The 18,004-nt window shown below is 37.6% G+C and overlaps 1 protein-coding gene across 3 annotated transcripts in view; it reads right to left on the reverse strand.

The window, feature by feature from the left end:
* METTL8 (methyltransferase 8, tRNA N3-cytidine) overlaps positions 1–18,004 on the reverse strand; it is an 89,457-nt gene that overhangs the window by 16,663 nt on the left and 54,790 nt on the right. For all 3 annotated transcript variants that reach the window (XM_055397107.2, XM_055397108.2, XM_088830047.1), the window contains one exon: positions 9,398–9,489. In XM_055397107.2, the coding sequence (XP_055253082.2) occupies positions 9,398–9,489 (92 nt within the window). The remainder of the gene's footprint in view (positions 1–9,397; positions 9,490–18,004) is intronic.

Consider the following 18,004-nt stretch of genomic DNA (forward strand, 5'->3'; position numbering starts at 1 on the left):
CTGGCTTAAGAATTACTTTCAATCAGTGCAGCAGCCATGAAATTAAAAGACGCTTGCTCCTTGGAAGAAAAGCTATGACCACCCTAGACAGAATATTAAAAAGCAGAGACATTACTTTGCCAACAAAGGTCCATCTAGTCAAGCTATGGTTTTTCAAGTAGTCACATATGGATGTGAGAGTTGGACCATAAAAAAAGCTGAGCACTGAAGAACTGATGCTTTTGAACTGTGGTATTGGAGAAGACTCTTGAGAGTCCCTTGGACTGCAAGGAGATCCAACCAGTCCATCCTAAAGGAAATCAGTCCTGAATATTCATTGGAAGGACTGATGCTGAAGTGGAAACTCCAATACTTTGGCCACCTGATGCAAAGAACCGACTCATTGGAAAAGACCCTGATGCTGGGAAAGATTGAAGGCAGGAGAAGAAGGGGATGACAGAGGATGAGATGGTTGGATGGCATCACTGACTCAATGAACATGAGTTTGAGCAAGCTCCGGGAGTTGGTGATGGTCAGCGAAGCCTGGCATGCTGCAGTCCATGGGGTTGCAGAGTTGGACACAACTGAGCAACTGAACTGAACTGAGACACATGACATTTTTAAAGTGCTTTCAATTTTTTTTTTAAATGTTCCATTGTTATAGAATAATTTCCAAGACTTAATGTTATGCGAGAAAGCAAAATGTAGAACAGTATGTATATGATGCTATTTTTTAGGGGAAAAAAAAACTATTTTTTAGGAAAAAAAGGAGGAAAAACACACGTGTTACATGAACAGAAGTCTTTGGGCAGGATAATCACAACTGGTTGCCTCTCAAGAGTAGAACTGAGTGGTTGGGGACCAGGGTTTCAGAAAGAATTTTCATTTGAATTTTTTTTTAAATTTTTATTTAATAAATGGTACAAAGCACAATGCCAAAAACATTAACAGTTAAAATTTCACCAAATGAAAAAATACTGTAGAACACACAGTTGCAAAAAGCTACATTAAGTTACTTTACAACTGCCTCAAGCTGCAAAAAGAAAAATTTTGATCCATGTAAATTTTTATTATCTATTCCCAACACCCCCCAAAAAGTTAAAACTAAAAACAACACTCTTTTCTTTCTTAATTTTAAAGAAGCCCCTATCCTGAGAACAAGCAGTTGCCTACAGTTTTGTCTTTGTTACAGAACCCTGTCCTGAAACCCTTATAGTTTTCCTTTTCTTTCCACTTTTATCTTTATGGCCTTGTACCATGGACCTCCACCCATTTAGCCACAAGACTTCCTTCCCATCAAGGCTGAATTGTATCTGGCAGCAGGACTGCTTGAAAGACAGAAACTCCTATCTTTATTTAAGGTCTGAGAAATGAAAGTAGATCTCTGTAACAAAAGAATTATGTGATGTTGAAGTCCAAAACATGCTCGCTCACATCTGTACCAACGGGTGGTGGTGGTGGTTTAGTCGCTAATTCGTGTCCGAATAATGGGAGGAAGGCTATTTATGGTCAATCTAAAAATGTTGTGTATTTTTAAAACAGTTCTATCTCAACTCAAAAAAATTGGGAGTGTGCCTAATATACTGTGTAAGAAAACAAAACAACATTCTGAAAATCAGACTCAGGAGGAATTAGGAAACTGTCCAATTCCCCAGTATTCTCACATCTTCTCTTCCTTTTATCTTAGAACCTCTCTCTGTAACTCCCTCTGTGCGGGTAAAAGATTCTTCTGTTTCATAAAAAGCAACCCACCTAAGAAGACCTATATTTAGTCAAATCTCTAGTATCTGAGTTTCTAATACCAAGCTACTTCTGAAATGAGTTTGAACCTAACTATTAGTAACTAGAATGTTAACACTCCAAGTGATTAATCTGTGGCACTCTCCCCCTTGGAATTAACTGGCAGAGGAAGAGACAGACAGCAGGGGAGTAACTGGAAAGAAAAGATGTTCCTAGCAGTACTACTTATAAGCAAAAATGGGAAATAACTCAAACAGCCTCAACACTGGAATGATCAAGCAAACCATGCATGTCAAAACAGAGTAATCTTATGCGGCAATTAAAATTTAAAGGATAATAATATTAAGAGAAAAACTTCACACAGAATGGTCTGCAACTTTAAAATTGCACTGACTACAACTTTAAAATTTATATTCATTAATAACCATCAGATGGAAATCTGGAGTGTTAAACTGTTAAAATAATTTAACAATTATTAGGTAGTTCTTCTTTGGCAAAGGTTTTTTTTTTTTTGGCTTTTTAAATTGGAGTATAGTTGCTTTACACTGCTGTGTCAGTTTCTGTTGTACAGCAAAGTGAATCAGCCATATGAATACATATATCCCCTCTTTTGGATTTCCTTTCCATTTAGGTCACTACAGAACACTGAGTAGAGTTCCCTGTGCTATACAGTAGGTTCTCATTAGCTATCTATTTTATGCATAATAGTATATATATGTCAATCCCAACCTCTCAATTCATCCCATGCCCCCCACCCTTTCCTGCTTGGTATCCATGTCTGTTTCCTATGTCTGTGTCTCCATTTCTGCTTTGCAAGTAAAATTATGTATACCATTTTCTAGATCCCACATATATGCATTAATATATGATATTTTTCTCTTTCTGACTTACTTCACTGTGTATGTCAGTCTCTAGGCCTATCCATGTCTCTACAAATGACACAATTTCATTCCTTTTTATGGCTGAGTAATATGGGCTTCCCTGGTGGCTCAGAGGTTAAAGCGTCTGCCTCCAATGCGGGAGACCCGGGTTCGATCCCTGGGTTGGGAAGATCCCCTGGAGAAGGAAACGGTAACCCACTCCAGTATTCTTGCCTGGAGAATCTCATGGACGAAGAAGCCTGGTAAGCTACAGTCCACGGGGTCGCATAGAGTTGGACGCGACAGAACAGAACGGAATATGTACAAAGTTTTATCTGCATCTTACACAAAGATAAAAAATCTTGGTTGAATTCTTCATTCTACTTTCCTAAAGGATATCTCTATGTTCAAGTTCTAAAAAGTCTATGTACTTTCCTATTAAATCCCATGAATTTATGGAGAACATTAACAAATGGTCACCCACTCCAGTATTCTTGCCTGGAGAATCCCATGGACAGAGGAGCCTGAGGGGGCTACAGGCCGTGGGGTCACACAGAGTTGGACACGACTTAGCAACTAAACAACAAACATTATACAAATGGCAAAATCTTGGATCAGACTGTTGTCATAAATATGAGCTTGTACTACTGTTTAATTTCTACAGTTTATCATGAAAATGAACCTGCAGTGAGGTGACTAGAATCTGGTTCAGATACCAAATATATCAAGCACCTAAATTCAACCCGAGCTTATCCAATCTTTACCAAGGATCTGATTACTATTAAAAGATGATGGTCACGGTCTGCTAATATATACACTTTCAAGCTTTTTCAAGTATTTCCCACTCAGGAATTAAGAGAAAACAAACAATAACATAAATCATTGTACCGATAACAGCAGCATTAAAAATAACAATAGTATATAATGTTTATTTTGTGCCAGGCACTATGTCAAATGCCTTGGATTTTTTTTCCCCATTTAATCCTAACAATACCTCTCAGACATACATATTATTACAGACAAAGTTCAAGGTTAGAGGGGATAAAAAATCTGCCCAAGGTCATCCACCAGAGCTAGGACCTGAACTAAGTCTATCAGACTTTATGCTGTTAACCATTATATTGCCTTCTAACACAAAATCAAGGTTAACCTCCTCCAAAATACCTCTGAAAATAATCTGTTTTCCTGATTTTGTTCTTTCCTCTTATTATGAAGCATCAAGTTGAAGTTAAAACCTCAGTATGACTTATAATCAGTATAACAGAACAGTAAAAATAATGCTGATTGGAGTGAACCTACATAAAGGCAGATCAGAAATACAGAATTAATTAAACTCCATTTGAATTATATAAACAATAAACTATGCAAGGTTGCATGATGAAATTATAATGAGCAACGGGAACATAAAATGTTCTATGAGAATAGATGGGTTTGTGGGACAGCAACAAAACAGAAACAAAACAGAATGGGCTGGGATAAAGGCTAATGGACTGGAACTGGGTTTTTTGGGTGTTGTTTTTTGCTTTCTCAAGTTGTGCTTTCAGCAGTACCTTCAATCAATGCTGACAATTCCACAGTTCCCAGCAATGTATAACAGCTTCTGAGACCCCAAGGAAGCTCAATCAAACTCATAATTATGGCTGTGAGACAAGGTAAACACATCCACCATTTAATTTAATTTTGTGAACTGCGAGAGTATCTGTGCTATCAGGGGAACTGAATGAGCGACTTTTCTGACCATGAGAGAAAAGTTTAGTTTAAAGCTCTGTTTCGCTCACGGTCAATCCAATAATGATGAGAGAATACCATGTGGAGAAATCAGCCCTGTCTTTATCTTGTCCAGCTGACTTTCTAAACAGGTATATCAATTTTTCCTGGAGGAAAAAAATTTCCGTTTACTTTCCTAGGTTACCAACTCAGAGTTAATTGCTCTATGCCAACGGCGATAAAAGGGGTGTAGTGATCTGTTTAACCACAGTCAGATGAAACAACTTCTCAATTGTTCATTTATTAAATTCAATACTGCTGAGGGGAGGAAAGACTATGACACACTAACCATACTTAAATGTCCAGGATTCACTCTGAATCACACTGAATATCACAACTAAAAAACTGAATTAAACCATCTATGTATCTGACATATTAGTACAAATTACGAAAATTTATTCTAAGTTGTAACAAAAGTCATTTTAAAGCTATTTTTGTACATCAATTACACAAACAACTAAGCTCTCAAAGTTGGAAATTAATTGTCTAATAAAATAAAACTCCTTTTTAAAAAGTTATGAAATTTAAAGTCTGCACACAGTATGAAATTAACAACCAAAGCTGACCTATAAACAAGTACTCTAAATTCATCAGCACACAAAACTTTAAGCTACTCTATTTTTTTTCTCACAAAGGACACTCTCAAGTGGCAAGGTATTCACAAAGGAAGGTATAGTGGGATTCTTTTACTATTTTTCTTGACATAGCTAACTCACCCTAGGTAGACAGTTATTTACAAGGGTATTTTAAAGTAAAAATAGCAGCTGCATTTGTTAAGTTTAAAAAACCCATTACATTTGCTAAATTACCAGCCGAGATATAACACACTGGAAATGTTTTTAGGAAATTAAAAATATAATCATATTAACTCAAAAACTGCCAAATGTATCTTTCTCATTTCTCTGAATTAATCTGCTTTAAAAAGAAATCTGAGCTATTACAAAATTTAAAATAAATTACCAAAAGGAAATGTGGAATCACAAATCATTAATCTGAGCACCTAATTGAAAGAAATATTGCTAATGTTAGCCTAGATGCTTTACACTTTAAACACAGGAATGAAAATGTCAGCCACTGTACAGCAAAAGGCTGTCTCACTTGTGACAGATAAGTTCTTATTTTCAGAATTGTGAGGGTGTTTCCGGACTTCAGTTCTCACTAACAGCTGAGACAATAGATGAGAAATGGGAAATGGGAGTGACAGGAGAGACTGACACACACAGAGACCAAAAGGAAGGTGCCAGAGAGCTGGTCAGCATGGGAGAACAACCAGTACCTCCTCCTAGTGGCATTAAAATAAGTAAGAGAAAATCAATAAACAAGGCTCATGCTATATACTATTCTGTAAGCAAAATACTTTGCGATGAGAGAAAATTGACTTTTTCAAAGATTTAGGACCCTCCTGGATAAGAAGAGATGGTAGGGACTTCCCTGGTGGTCCAGTGGCTAAGACTCTGTGCTCCCAATGCAGGGGGCCTGGGTTTGATCTCTGGTTGGGGAATAAGATCCCACATGCCACAACTACGAACCCATGCAGCCAAACAAATAAAAATTAATATATATAAAAAAGAGAGAAACAGTGGTTAACAGGGGCAGTGGGAGCAGAACCAGGTCACAGCTTCCTTTGGGTTTTCACAACGTTTGGGAATAGAGCTTTTAAATGGATCTCTTCACCTTGACCTATATTCATCAGAGACATTAAATATCCAATTAGGAGCCTCACCAAGGGCTTCTACAGACCTGCAGGTTGATGATTCCTGGTGGAGACCGGAGTGGGTGGCTGGGTATGTATCTGGCCTCACTGTAATGTCCTGTCACTCAACATGGTTCCTCAGGACAGCAGTTTTCTTTCTTTGCCACCCTCAGCAGCTGCCTTGGTTGCTGCTCTGTGCAACCTTGCTTAAGTGTGATGTAATGGTCACCCTCTTGGTGGGTTCCTCTCCTTGCATCAATTCTCTGACATGTATAAAGTCCACTGCACTGAGCAGTGTTATGGGGGTAGGGACCCAACAGAAGCCTCGATCACTGGGAGGCATTTTTAAATGAATTCTTTTGTTCTGTGTCTCCACAGCAGCCAGAAAACTTGCTCAGAAAGAGACTGGACATGCTAATAAGCAAACCAAATGCTTCAAAGGAGTATCATCAGTCCTCTCCAGCTTGCTTTTCCTGCTTCTATAGAGAAAGGCCAGTCACCACCTTTCTATTTCAGTCACATTATGGTTCTGTGGGAACTGTCATTTTCCTTTACTGCGGTTTCCAAGGCCCGAAAATAACCTCCTCATTAGCTTCACTCAAGTTCATTGTTAACATAAATAGGCCAAAATAGGCAGCCACATATAGAGCACTTTAAGGGAACATTATCAGCACTGCTCATCTATTTATGTTCTAAACAGAAATACTCAAAAGAGCATGAAAAAAATCCTTGGTTTTTCATATTCTCAGGAAATAAACTATGGATAATTTTTAACTTCCTAGAAAAGAATTAAGATGACTGATATCTTTTAATTCTGTTTAGACTTGATTCCCTCTGTCATATCCAGGTGGCCACTAGCAGAAGCTTGAGTAATGTGGAAAATATGTCTGTGCAGCTGCTGGCAAAGAAGCAAAATTATACTTCCTCAGAAACAGTGTGACAGAGTTCCTGCAAAGGAATGCAATGTTGGCTGATTTGTAAGCAGAACTGCCACTGGTATGCACTCTCAAATCCAACCCCAACACTCCCTGGCCACATCCCATTCTGGGACTGCATGGCTGGAGCTCATAAAAATAGAATGGTTCCACTGTTGATCAGGTGCTCTTCTTTCCTGTTCATCCTTCAGGACACATTCATGCTTACAGTAAGGAAGGAACACTGGCTCTGAGGGACAGCAAATGATACCAGAGGATAAGATAGGGCCACACTGCCCCCTTCACAGGTAAAGGGCAGTTAATGAGGGCTGTTTCACTCGCTCAGTTTCAACAGCACCCTTTGCTTCAAACTTTAGCCTCAAGTGTAGACTAAAGTCACCAGAACAATAGTTAACTACCAGTGGGGTTAGTGATTTTTACTATAATTGGTTTGAACAGAGGAGGAATGCAAACATTTTTCCCTGGGCAGTTTCAGGACAGCTGATCAATGTGGAAACAAAATTCTATCTCAGGGGTTGGCAAACTTTTTCTGTAAAGGGCCAGATAATAAGTAGTCTGTGTGGGCTACATGGAATCTTTTGCAACTATTCAACTCTTGAGATACACCTCTAAAGCAGCCATGGGCAATGTTAACAAATGAGTATGTGCTCCAATAAAACTTTATTTATAAAAACAGGCAGTGGGCTGGATTTGGCCCATGGACAGTTTGCTGCCTCCTGTTCTAACAGGTACACTGACATTGCTACATGAGTGATTGAGAAACGATGATGACCAGAACCAGGCTGCTCTGGAAAAACTAATTTATGATATTAGTAGCCAGAATAGTGGGTGCTCTTTGTGGAGTCTTAGGGGTTTAGGAAAGTAATTGGGACACAGCATGAGGAAGTTTCTGGATTACTGAAAATTTTCTGTTTCTTAAGAAGGGTATTGGGAAAATTCACTGAGTTTTGTGAAAACTCATTTATAAATTGTGTTAATTTCTGTGGGCATTTGGTGTATCAATAAACTGTATTTTTTTTTTTAAGAAAACAAAACAAAACAACCTGTTTTAAAGGAGAAATCATTAAAAAAAAAAAAAAAAAGGCAGAAAATCCTCGCTAGAAGAGTGCAAGGGTTAAGCCGACTGTCTGTGGGTTCCCAGCTACTCAGTGAGAAGGACAGAGGCAAAATTTTTTTAGTATCTTTAAAAAAAAAAGTGGTAAAAAAACACATAACACTCACCATCCTAACCATTTTTAAGTGAACAGTCCAGCAGTGTTAAGTGTATTTACATTGCTGTGAAACAGATGCCCATAACTTTTTCATCCTGCAGATCCAAAACTCTATATTCACTAAACAACAACTCTGTTTCCCATTCTTCTAAGCCCTTGCTAACCACCATGCAACTTTCTGTTTCTATGAACCTGACTACTTTAGATACCTCATATTAGTGGACTCATATAGTATTTGCCTTTTTAGTGACTAGCTTATTTCACCTAACACAGTGTCCTCAAAGTTCATCCAGATTATATGGCATGTGACAGGGATTCCATTTCTTTTTATGGCTGAATAATATTCCATATGAATAGACCACATTTTGTTTATCAATTTATCTGCTGAACATCTGCGCTGTTTCTACCTTTTGCCTACTGTGAATAGTGTTGCTATGAACATAGGTATGCAAATATTCCTTCAAGACCTTTTGGGTATCTCTTCCAATTCTTTAGGCTATATATCCAGAGTTGAGGCTGCCAGATCATATGGTAGTTCCATTTTTAATTTTTGGAGGAACTTAAATACTGTTTTCAGTAGAGGTTGTACCATTTTATAATTACACCAATAGTGCACAAGGGTTTCATTTCTCATCTTCACCCATACTTATTATTTTCTGCCTTGGTGATTACACAATAGGGCAATATTTTAGAGACCATTTTTGAAAGTTGGCAAGGCCTTACCTAAATTAAACTCTAAATATCAAAGGCCTGTAAGAAAAATAGCGTAAATTATTATTGAAACTCTGCATTCATCTTAAAAGACTTTACCTTCTTTGCTCAAAGTTTTTGAATTCACTGAATATTCCCAGCAGTTGAAATGCACAATAGCATACTAAAAGATGCATAACAACAAGGAAAGTTTTTAAATTGTGTTCTCCTATCTTGTTTGAAATGCCACCTTCACCTATCTCCCAGATAAAGCAATAATATGACTATCAAAAGAGCAAGTACGTATAGGGTGAGTACGTAATTTATTTCATTAACTTCAGTTTCACTACACTGAAATGACTCGGCATTCTCCTAAAAGAACAAGTAAATTAGCATAGGCAGAAGCTAAGAACTCTCTAAAATGGTGACACAATTAGAAGGAAAAGAGACTAAGGTGTGAACTGAATCACTGGGAGGTCAAACAGAAAAGCCAGGCTCCAGGAGCTAGATATAGCTGCTTACCTTGTTCTTCCAAAAGGACTCGCACAGCTGAGTTTTCCTCTACTTTTCTTCTGGCTGCTGCTTCTTCTTCTTTTGACCATTGCATGTGATCCCTTTCAAAAAAATAAAGATTATAAAACGGGTTTTATAACTGAAGAAGAGAGAAAAAGAGTGCCAAGGGATACATCTTTCATTCTAGATTAGTCAAAAGATACAAACAAATTCCATATCAAATGAATATATTTTGCGTCAGATGTTCCTTCTGATAGTGCTGGTATAATCCTGTAACTCCTACAGTTCTTCTGTTTAAATTTGGTTGTGTTGCAAGCCCCAGCCACCTTTTGGAAATGATTTGCTGAAGTAATGTCCCAGGAGCACTATGGTGCCTATTTATCTGGGAACTGGTATGGTTTCCTGCGTTTTATTCTAAAGCTTAATCTTTTTGTTAATTTATGAACAGGGCATTCTTTAAAGGTTTTTTTAATATTCCTTTTACACTTTTCTTATTAACTGCTTTAATTTCTGTGTATGGATTTACTTATGTTTAAATGATAGACTACTTGACACAGCATATTAGAAGGTCATCCTTCTAAGATCTGGCACTTTCTAGAAATAAGTATTTTCAGGTTCATAATTTACTCTATATGAGAGAATATTATTTTCTGCTACCAAAATACCTTTCTTGAAATAGAAGTAACTTTATACAAAAAAAGTGATTTTTTGTTTTGTTTTTACAAAATCTGCATTTCTTTTTTTTGGCAATAGGTAGGACTATAAGTTGGAGAAGGAAATGGCAACCCACTCCAGTGTTCTTGCCTGGAGAATCCCAGGGACGGGAGAGCCTGGTGGGCTGCCGTCTATGGGGTCACACAGAGTCGGACACGACTGAAGTGACTTAGCAGCAGCAGCAGGACTATAAGTAAGTGACGCAGTTTCCTGGAATAAACCACTTTTCTAAACAATAAAATTACACACGTAAAATTCAAGTCTGTCGCAGTGTTGGTATAGGAAGAATGAGTCTCAGGACTAAGGTGGTGGCAATGGAAAACAGAAAGGAAGAGCAGAGGGAGTTATGATCTAGAGATTAACTAAACATTGAGGGGAGAGAAGACTGAGAGTCCGGAATGATTCTAAGGTGTTAAAACTGAGTACTGAGGAAAGTGGGGGCAACAATGACAGAATAAGGGGTTGCTTAGGGTGGAATGATGACAAGCTTGGTACTATTTTAAGTCATGCTTATGCAATCAGATATGACAGGGTATATTCTAGTGACCTGGTTATAAATACACCAGGGAATGGTAAGAAATTACTTATTAGACAAATCAGAACCAATATACTGATGTTCCTAGGAAAAGTATATGATAATGTAAAAATCAGAGTTTCACAGATGTTATTTCAAAAACCCAGTTTTTACAAACCAAATAATCAATAAACAGCTTTATCACTTGCCTTAATGAATGAGATTGGAACAAATTTTTCCTTTGACTTATTTTAACATATGTGAGCAATCACATATATAACTTGGAGTTGATAAGTACATTTTATATTCTGTACATAAAAATTACAGAGAATATTATTAGATGACAGTTACGAATTTAAAGGCAAGAAATTATTTGTTGAAAAAAGAGTATTATTAAAGCTGGGGATAAGTTTCTCATCCATAAATTTCTAAAAAAAATATAAGAAGGAAAATAGAACAGTCCATTTTCCTGTTAAAAAAAATCAAGCTCTGAGACAAAGACAGTATATGTGGTTTTTAGCTTTACACATTTGTTTTAAATTGTAAAAGTTGCTTCTTCCTGAGTATTTAATAGATTCAGTTATTTCTTAAATTGCTCTAACTTCCTTACACTGTTTTTTATGTTGCTTCATTTTCTTAACTGCTAAGTGAGGAGAATATTATACCCTAAGCCCCAACAGAACAGATTTTCCACTATATAGTTACAGAATCCCCTCAGAAACCTATAAAATGTTTCTACTGTATTTATGGGGACTTCCTCCAGACCTGCTGCTTTATGGCTGTTCTTATATTAGAAGAGTCTGATTCATGTATACCCAAGCCCAACAGACAGCAGTAAGAATCATTCAGGTTTGTAATAAATACAATTATAATAGAATTTAAGCATAGAGACAGCTAACAAACTAACAAACAAATAAACTGAAAATAATCAGGTATTTAACAACCACCACCACCACCACCACCACAACTGAAGGAAGAAAATGGTTTATACTGTTTGACTTGCAAATTATACTTCTGGGAATTTATTGTAACGAAGCCACTAAAACAGAAAAGTACCTGTACAACAGTATTCACTGGAATACCAAATATAATAGCAAAAAATTGTAAACAACCTCAGTGATAGGATAATGGAAAAATTATTGTAACTCAAAGGAATATTATGTAGACATTTAAAATGATACATATGAAAGTTATTTAACAAAATGGAAAAGTGTATATGAAATAGCATGAGGTTAAAATGCAGGTCCCCAAACTGTATATGTATTATAATCACAAGTATACACACACACACACACACACACACTGGATAAAATAAAAACAATTATAGTAGAATTATGGAATTAAGAGTAACTGGCTTACAGCCTGGATGGGAGGAGAGTTTGGGGGAGAATGGACATATGTATACATATGGGTGAGTTTCTTCACTGTTCACCTGAAATTATCACAACATTGTGCCGGGAGCCAGCGAGGGAATCCTACCCGTGGCAAAGGTCAATTGGGGAAGAGGCCTGACAGGCAAAGGATAATCAGGACTCGAGGAACCCCCTGGACTTACCTGAGCATCTACCCCAAAGAAAACCGGAGTCTGACTGCCTTACTATCTTACACCTCTTACCAAGTCCTCTAATACTTATGGGGGCTTCCCCCCAACCACCTTTCTCTGAAAACATTAATTCAGAGCTGTAGTTTAAAAGTTCTCCTCGGCTTAATAGGAGTGTTCCAATCCAAGCCCCTCTGATAGCTTTCTAACTTGCGTGACAAGTTTGTCCGGCCTCTTACAACTACGAATGTGACTGTTTATAGCCTCCCAGCCATGCAAGGACAGAAAGCCTAATATTCTAAAATACAGAAATCTGTTGAAGAAGTTAAAATCATTAGAAAAGTACTAAAAAAGATTTCATTGTTGAATCAATGCTTGCTGCAAAGTTTCCTCTATCTATTGTATCCTTGGAAATATATTAATCACATATAGAGAATATAAGTAGTAGCCTTTGATTTAACCACATCAGATCTTAATAAATTCCTTTCTTGTAGCTCACTACACCGGTGCCTTATAGGAATGTAACTTTGTTATGTGTCTAGCACCTGGCTTTAGGAAAGTCACCTTAAAAGAATATAAGCCTTTTACTTGCTAACTAACCTATTGTTAGGAGAGAGGGCCATAAACTGTTAGCAGGCCCCCTGGCCAGAAGATGATGTAAACCACCTAAAACTTTTATCACGAGACACACAAAAATAAGCCCTGATCCTGATAAGGGTCAAGACTGCTGACCCCACGTGATTTTGGCGTGACTCTATACCTCCCTTTCTCTGTTTCTTATGCGCATAACTGAGGGTATAAAAGCAGCACTGGAAAATAGTTTTGGGCCTTGCTCACTGAAGCTTGGTCTCCCTGTGTCGTTCTTTCTCTTTTTCCATCCTTTTCTCTATTCTCCTTTTTCTGGTTGAGATCCTTGAAGCGCTGGGCCCTCTGAGTTTACTTATCTGCCTGGGCTTCTAAGACCCACTCGAGGGGGAGCCCTGGTGGGGTGCCTCCAGTGATTCGAGAGGGCGCCTGCGGCCTACGTAAACAGAGCAAACCCCGTGCTGGGGTTTTATTGGTTTCCAGCGTAAACCAAGGAATCATCAGCCCCTGTCTCTCTCTTTCTCTCTCTCTCTCTGACGCCGACGCCGTTCATCCCGAGGATACCCTGGGCCGTATCGAGGCTGGTCCCCAATAACATTGCTATTTGGTTACATCCCAATACAAAATAAAAAGTTAAAAAAAAGAGTAACTGCCTTAAAATTTCCTTAATATTTTAAAGCTGCTTCAATTAGAGATAATTTTTAAAAATCTATAAAAAAAACTATACTGTATGTTTAAGATATATAACAATGGTCATTAAAATTTTACACTATCCTTTGGGGGAAAACCCAGCAATCTTTATAATAAAAAAGAATATATGTTTTCCTAAAAAAGAGAATTGAGAAGAAAATATAAAATACATTGAATATTTTTCCTGAAAACTTGAATTTGAGAAAAAAAATCTTAGAAAGGATTTTTAAAAAGAAAATTTTCACAACATGGCTAGTAGAATAATATCATAATTTTGGAGTAGTCATAAGTCCTATGAGTTCAGTTCATATGTGTGCGATTTTATATTCCTTCTATATACATAGTACAAAGCCTTTGACTATGTGGATCACAACAAACTGCAGAAAATTCTGAAAGAGATGGGAATACCAGACCACTTGACCTGCATCCTGGGAAATCTGTATGCAGGTCAAGAAACAACAGTTAGAACTGGACATGGAACAATGGATTGGTTCCAAATTGGGAAAGGAGTATGTCAAGCCTGTATATTGTCACCCTGCTTATTTAACTTATATGCAGAATGAATCATGCGAAATGCCAGACTGGATGAAGCACAAGCTGGAATCAAGATTGCTGGGAGAAATATCAATAACCTCAGATATGCAGATGACACCACCCTTACCGCAGAAAGCAAAGAAGCACTAAAGAGCCTCTTGATGAAAGTGAAAAAGGAGAGTGAAAAAGTTGGCTTAAAACTCAACATTCAGAAAGCTAAGATCATGGCATCTGGTCACATCACTTCATGGCAAATAGATGGAGAAACAATGGAAACAGTGTCAGACTTTACTTTCTTGGGCTCTAAAATGGTGACTGCAGCCATGAAATTAAAAGATGCTCGCTTCTTGAAAGAAAAGCAATGACCAACCTACACAACATATTAAAAAGCAAGATATTACTTTGCTGACAAAGGTCTATCTCCTCAAAGCTATGGTTTTTCCAGTGGTCATGTATGGATATGAGAGTTGGACTATAAAGAAAGCTGAGTGCCAAAGAATTGATACTTTTGAACTGTGGTGTTGGAGAAGACTTTTGAGAGTCCCCTGGACCGCAAGGAGATTAAACCAGTCAATCCTAAAGGAAATCAACCTTCAATATTCATTGGAAGGACTGATGCTGAAGTGGAAACTCCAATACTTTGGCCACCTGATGCAAAGAACCGACTCACTGGAAAAGACCGAAGGTGGGAAAAGAAGGGGATGACAGAGGATGAGATGGTTGGGTGGTTGGTCCGACTCAGTGGACATGAGTCTGAGTAGGCTCCCTAAGTTGGTGATGGATAGGGAAACCTGGTGTGCTGCAGTCCATCGGGTCGCAAAGAGTTGGACACGACTGAGTGGCTGAACTGAACTGATACATAGTACAAGTGAATGATGGTCCTTGCTTAGCTTTAAGTTGATGGCAATAACAGTCTAAATTATCGTGCATTTGGTTTGGTTTCAAAAAGTTAAAACACACACGCTCTCCATAGTCACTTAGCTTGGGTACTAATGTTTTTGAGGATCCTACTTATAGAAAACTCTGCTGAATGTGGTGCCACTTCCTATTATAATTTTTAACAATCAGTTAGATATAAAACAAAGTACCCAGTGTAAGCTATGCATATAAAATGTTTTTGTCTTTGTCATTTACTGTGTATGTTAAAGTGTTATTACAGAATAGAATTTAAAGATAAATTTAAGGAATGTATTAAGTGCCTAGTGAAATTAAAAATAAAATATTCTAAAGTATAAGGAAGAAATAAAGTTAAATAGTTTCAGCCTAAAACTATTTCAATAATCTTTAATTCCATGACAAAGTCGTTTTTATTACATGGTCACAATTATAGTAACAGAAAAATCTGAAGTCTGACCTTTTGTTTAAATATCCTAATTAACAATTCTTAATTTTTCAAGTTCCCTTCCTGTATGTTTGGATACACACACACAAACACTTTTCTAAATAGCTACAAAATCTTCATAATTATTAACAGGACTTAAAACTGTCATATAGGATCTGTGATTTGGACCATGACAGAGTACCTAGAAATAGGCTTATGTTTCTGCCATAAACTATAATAAATCTGGATAAAATAGTATATAAAGCAACTCTTTTTAGGCACTGGACTACACTTCAGACAGTACAGGACTGTGATCCTTAAAAGAAGAGAAACACAAAAGGTCATTCCCCAATTTACTCTGGCTTTCTGTCTAGGACATATTCTAGACTGTGGTGCAGAGGGGAGTCCAAGAAGAGCCTGGCTGTCTCACTGAGCGACAGCTTTTTGAGTCAAGAAGGCAGAAATCAGGGTTCAGAGCCACTGAGATGGTGAGGCTCTGTGTGGTGGAATACTGAAGAAGAGAGGGCTGGACAAGGAGGAGGGCCACTGAAGTCTGCACAGATTGTGCAGTGCAGTGCTCAGTGCTCAGAGATGCTAGAGTTCTGGCTAAGCCAGAGACCACTCTGAACACACTGGGTACTCAGTTAAGACCCCCAAAATGCCACGCTATAGAAATAAGAACCACACTAGATTCAGAACAGATTTAGAAAACAAACTTTTATGGTTACCGGGGGGGAAAAGGGAGAAGGGATAAACTGGGAGACTGACACATACATACCACTGTATATAAAATAGATATCTAATATATTAGGACCTACTATACAGCACAGGGAACTCTACTCAATACTCTGTAATGACCTATATGGGAAGAACCTAAAAAAGAATGGATATATGTATATGTATAACTGATTCACTTTGCTGTATACCTGAAACTAGCACAAAACTGTAAATCAATTATACTCCAACAAAAAAAAAAGAAAAAAACCTGTCAACCTTGATTTCTATATGCAGTGAAGATACCCTTCAAAATTTAAAAACAGAGATATCTTCAGGTATATAAAACTTGAGAGAATTTGTTACCAGCAGAATCTACATGACAAGAAATTTTTTCAGACTAAAGGAGAATGGTACCACATAGACACTGAGGTAGACTAAAGAGACCACAAGCGATAAATATGTGACTAACTATAAAAGACAATATTTTTAAAAAGTCTTTCTTAATTTCTCTTAAAAATTACTAACTATATACAGCAAAAATAATGAATTACAAAGTTTATAACATGTATAGAAGTAAAAGTATGTGTTAGTTGCTCAGCTGTGTCTGATGCTTTGCGAGCCCATGGACTGTAGCCCCCCAGGCTCCTCTGTCCATAAGATTCTCCAGGCAAGAATACTGGAGTGGGTAGCCATTCCCTTCTTCAGGGGATCTTCCTGACCCAGGGATTGAACCCACATCTCCTGCATGGCAGGCAGATTCTTTACCATCTGAGCCACTTCAGTTCAGTTCAGTTCAGTCGCTTAGTCATGTCCGACTCTTTGCGACCCCATGATTGTCACCCTGCTTATTTAACTTATATGCAGAGTACATCATGAGGAACACTGGGCTGGAAGAAGCACAAGCTGGAATCAAGATTGCCGGGAGAAATATCAATAACCTCAGATCTGAGCCACTGGAGGGCTACAGAAGTAAATTCCGTCCGTCCATCCATCCCGTTGCTCAGTCGTGTCCGACTCTTTGCGACCCCGTGGACTGTAGCCTACCAGGCTTCTCCGTCCATGGGATTCTCCAGGCAAGAATACTGGAGTGGGTTACCGTTTCCTTCTCCAACATAACCACAATAAAGCAAACACTGCATGAATAAGTAGAATCACACTGTCGTAAGGTTTTTACATTTTACTGACATATAATGTTGTAAAAACATTAATTCTGAGTGGACTTGTGTGAAGTTGAGGAAGCACACTGTAATGTCTAGAACTGTGGTTCTCCAAGTGTGATCCATTTTCAGGTAGTTCATTAAGTCAAAACTATTTTCGTAATAATACTGTCATATGCATTTTTCACTGTGCAACATTTGCATTGATGGTATAAGAGCAATGATGGGTAAAACTGCAACTGCTCAAGTATGAAACGAGGCAGTAGCACCAAAGTGTATAGATGATCTCTGATTTATGATGGTTCAATTTGTGATTTTTCAACTTTATGATGGTGCAAAAGTGATATGCATATAGTAGACATCGTACTTGGAATCGTGACCTTTTTCTGGGCTAATCATAGTTGTATAATACTGTCTCATGATGCTAGGCACTGGCAATGACCTGAAGCTCCCAGTCAGCTGTGCGATCACAAAGATAAACAATCAATACACTTACAATCATTCTGTACAAATACAACCTTCTGTTTTTCACTTTCAGTACAGCCTTCAATACATTACACAAGATACTCAACAATTTATTAAAAAATATGTGTTGTATTAGATGATATTGCCCAATTCTAGGCTAATGTAAATGTGCTGAGCATGTTTAAGGTGGGACAGGCTAAATTCTGTTTGGTAGGCTAGATATATTAATTGCATTTTTGACTTACAATATTTTCAACTTATTTGTACATAACCCCATTGTAAGTTAAGGAAGATCTGTACTAGCAGTCATCAATTCTATACCACCAGCCAGTGGATGATAAAGAATGTACCAGTTTTTGTTTTAAAACATTAGATTCAC

The sequence above is a fragment of the Moschus berezovskii genome, chromosome 2, assembly GCF_049115385.1.
Source record: "Moschus berezovskii isolate FMDL1 chromosome 2, NW_MosBer_1.0, whole genome shotgun sequence".
Taxonomy (NCBI): Eukaryota; Metazoa; Chordata; class Mammalia; order Artiodactyla; family Moschidae; genus Moschus; species Moschus berezovskii.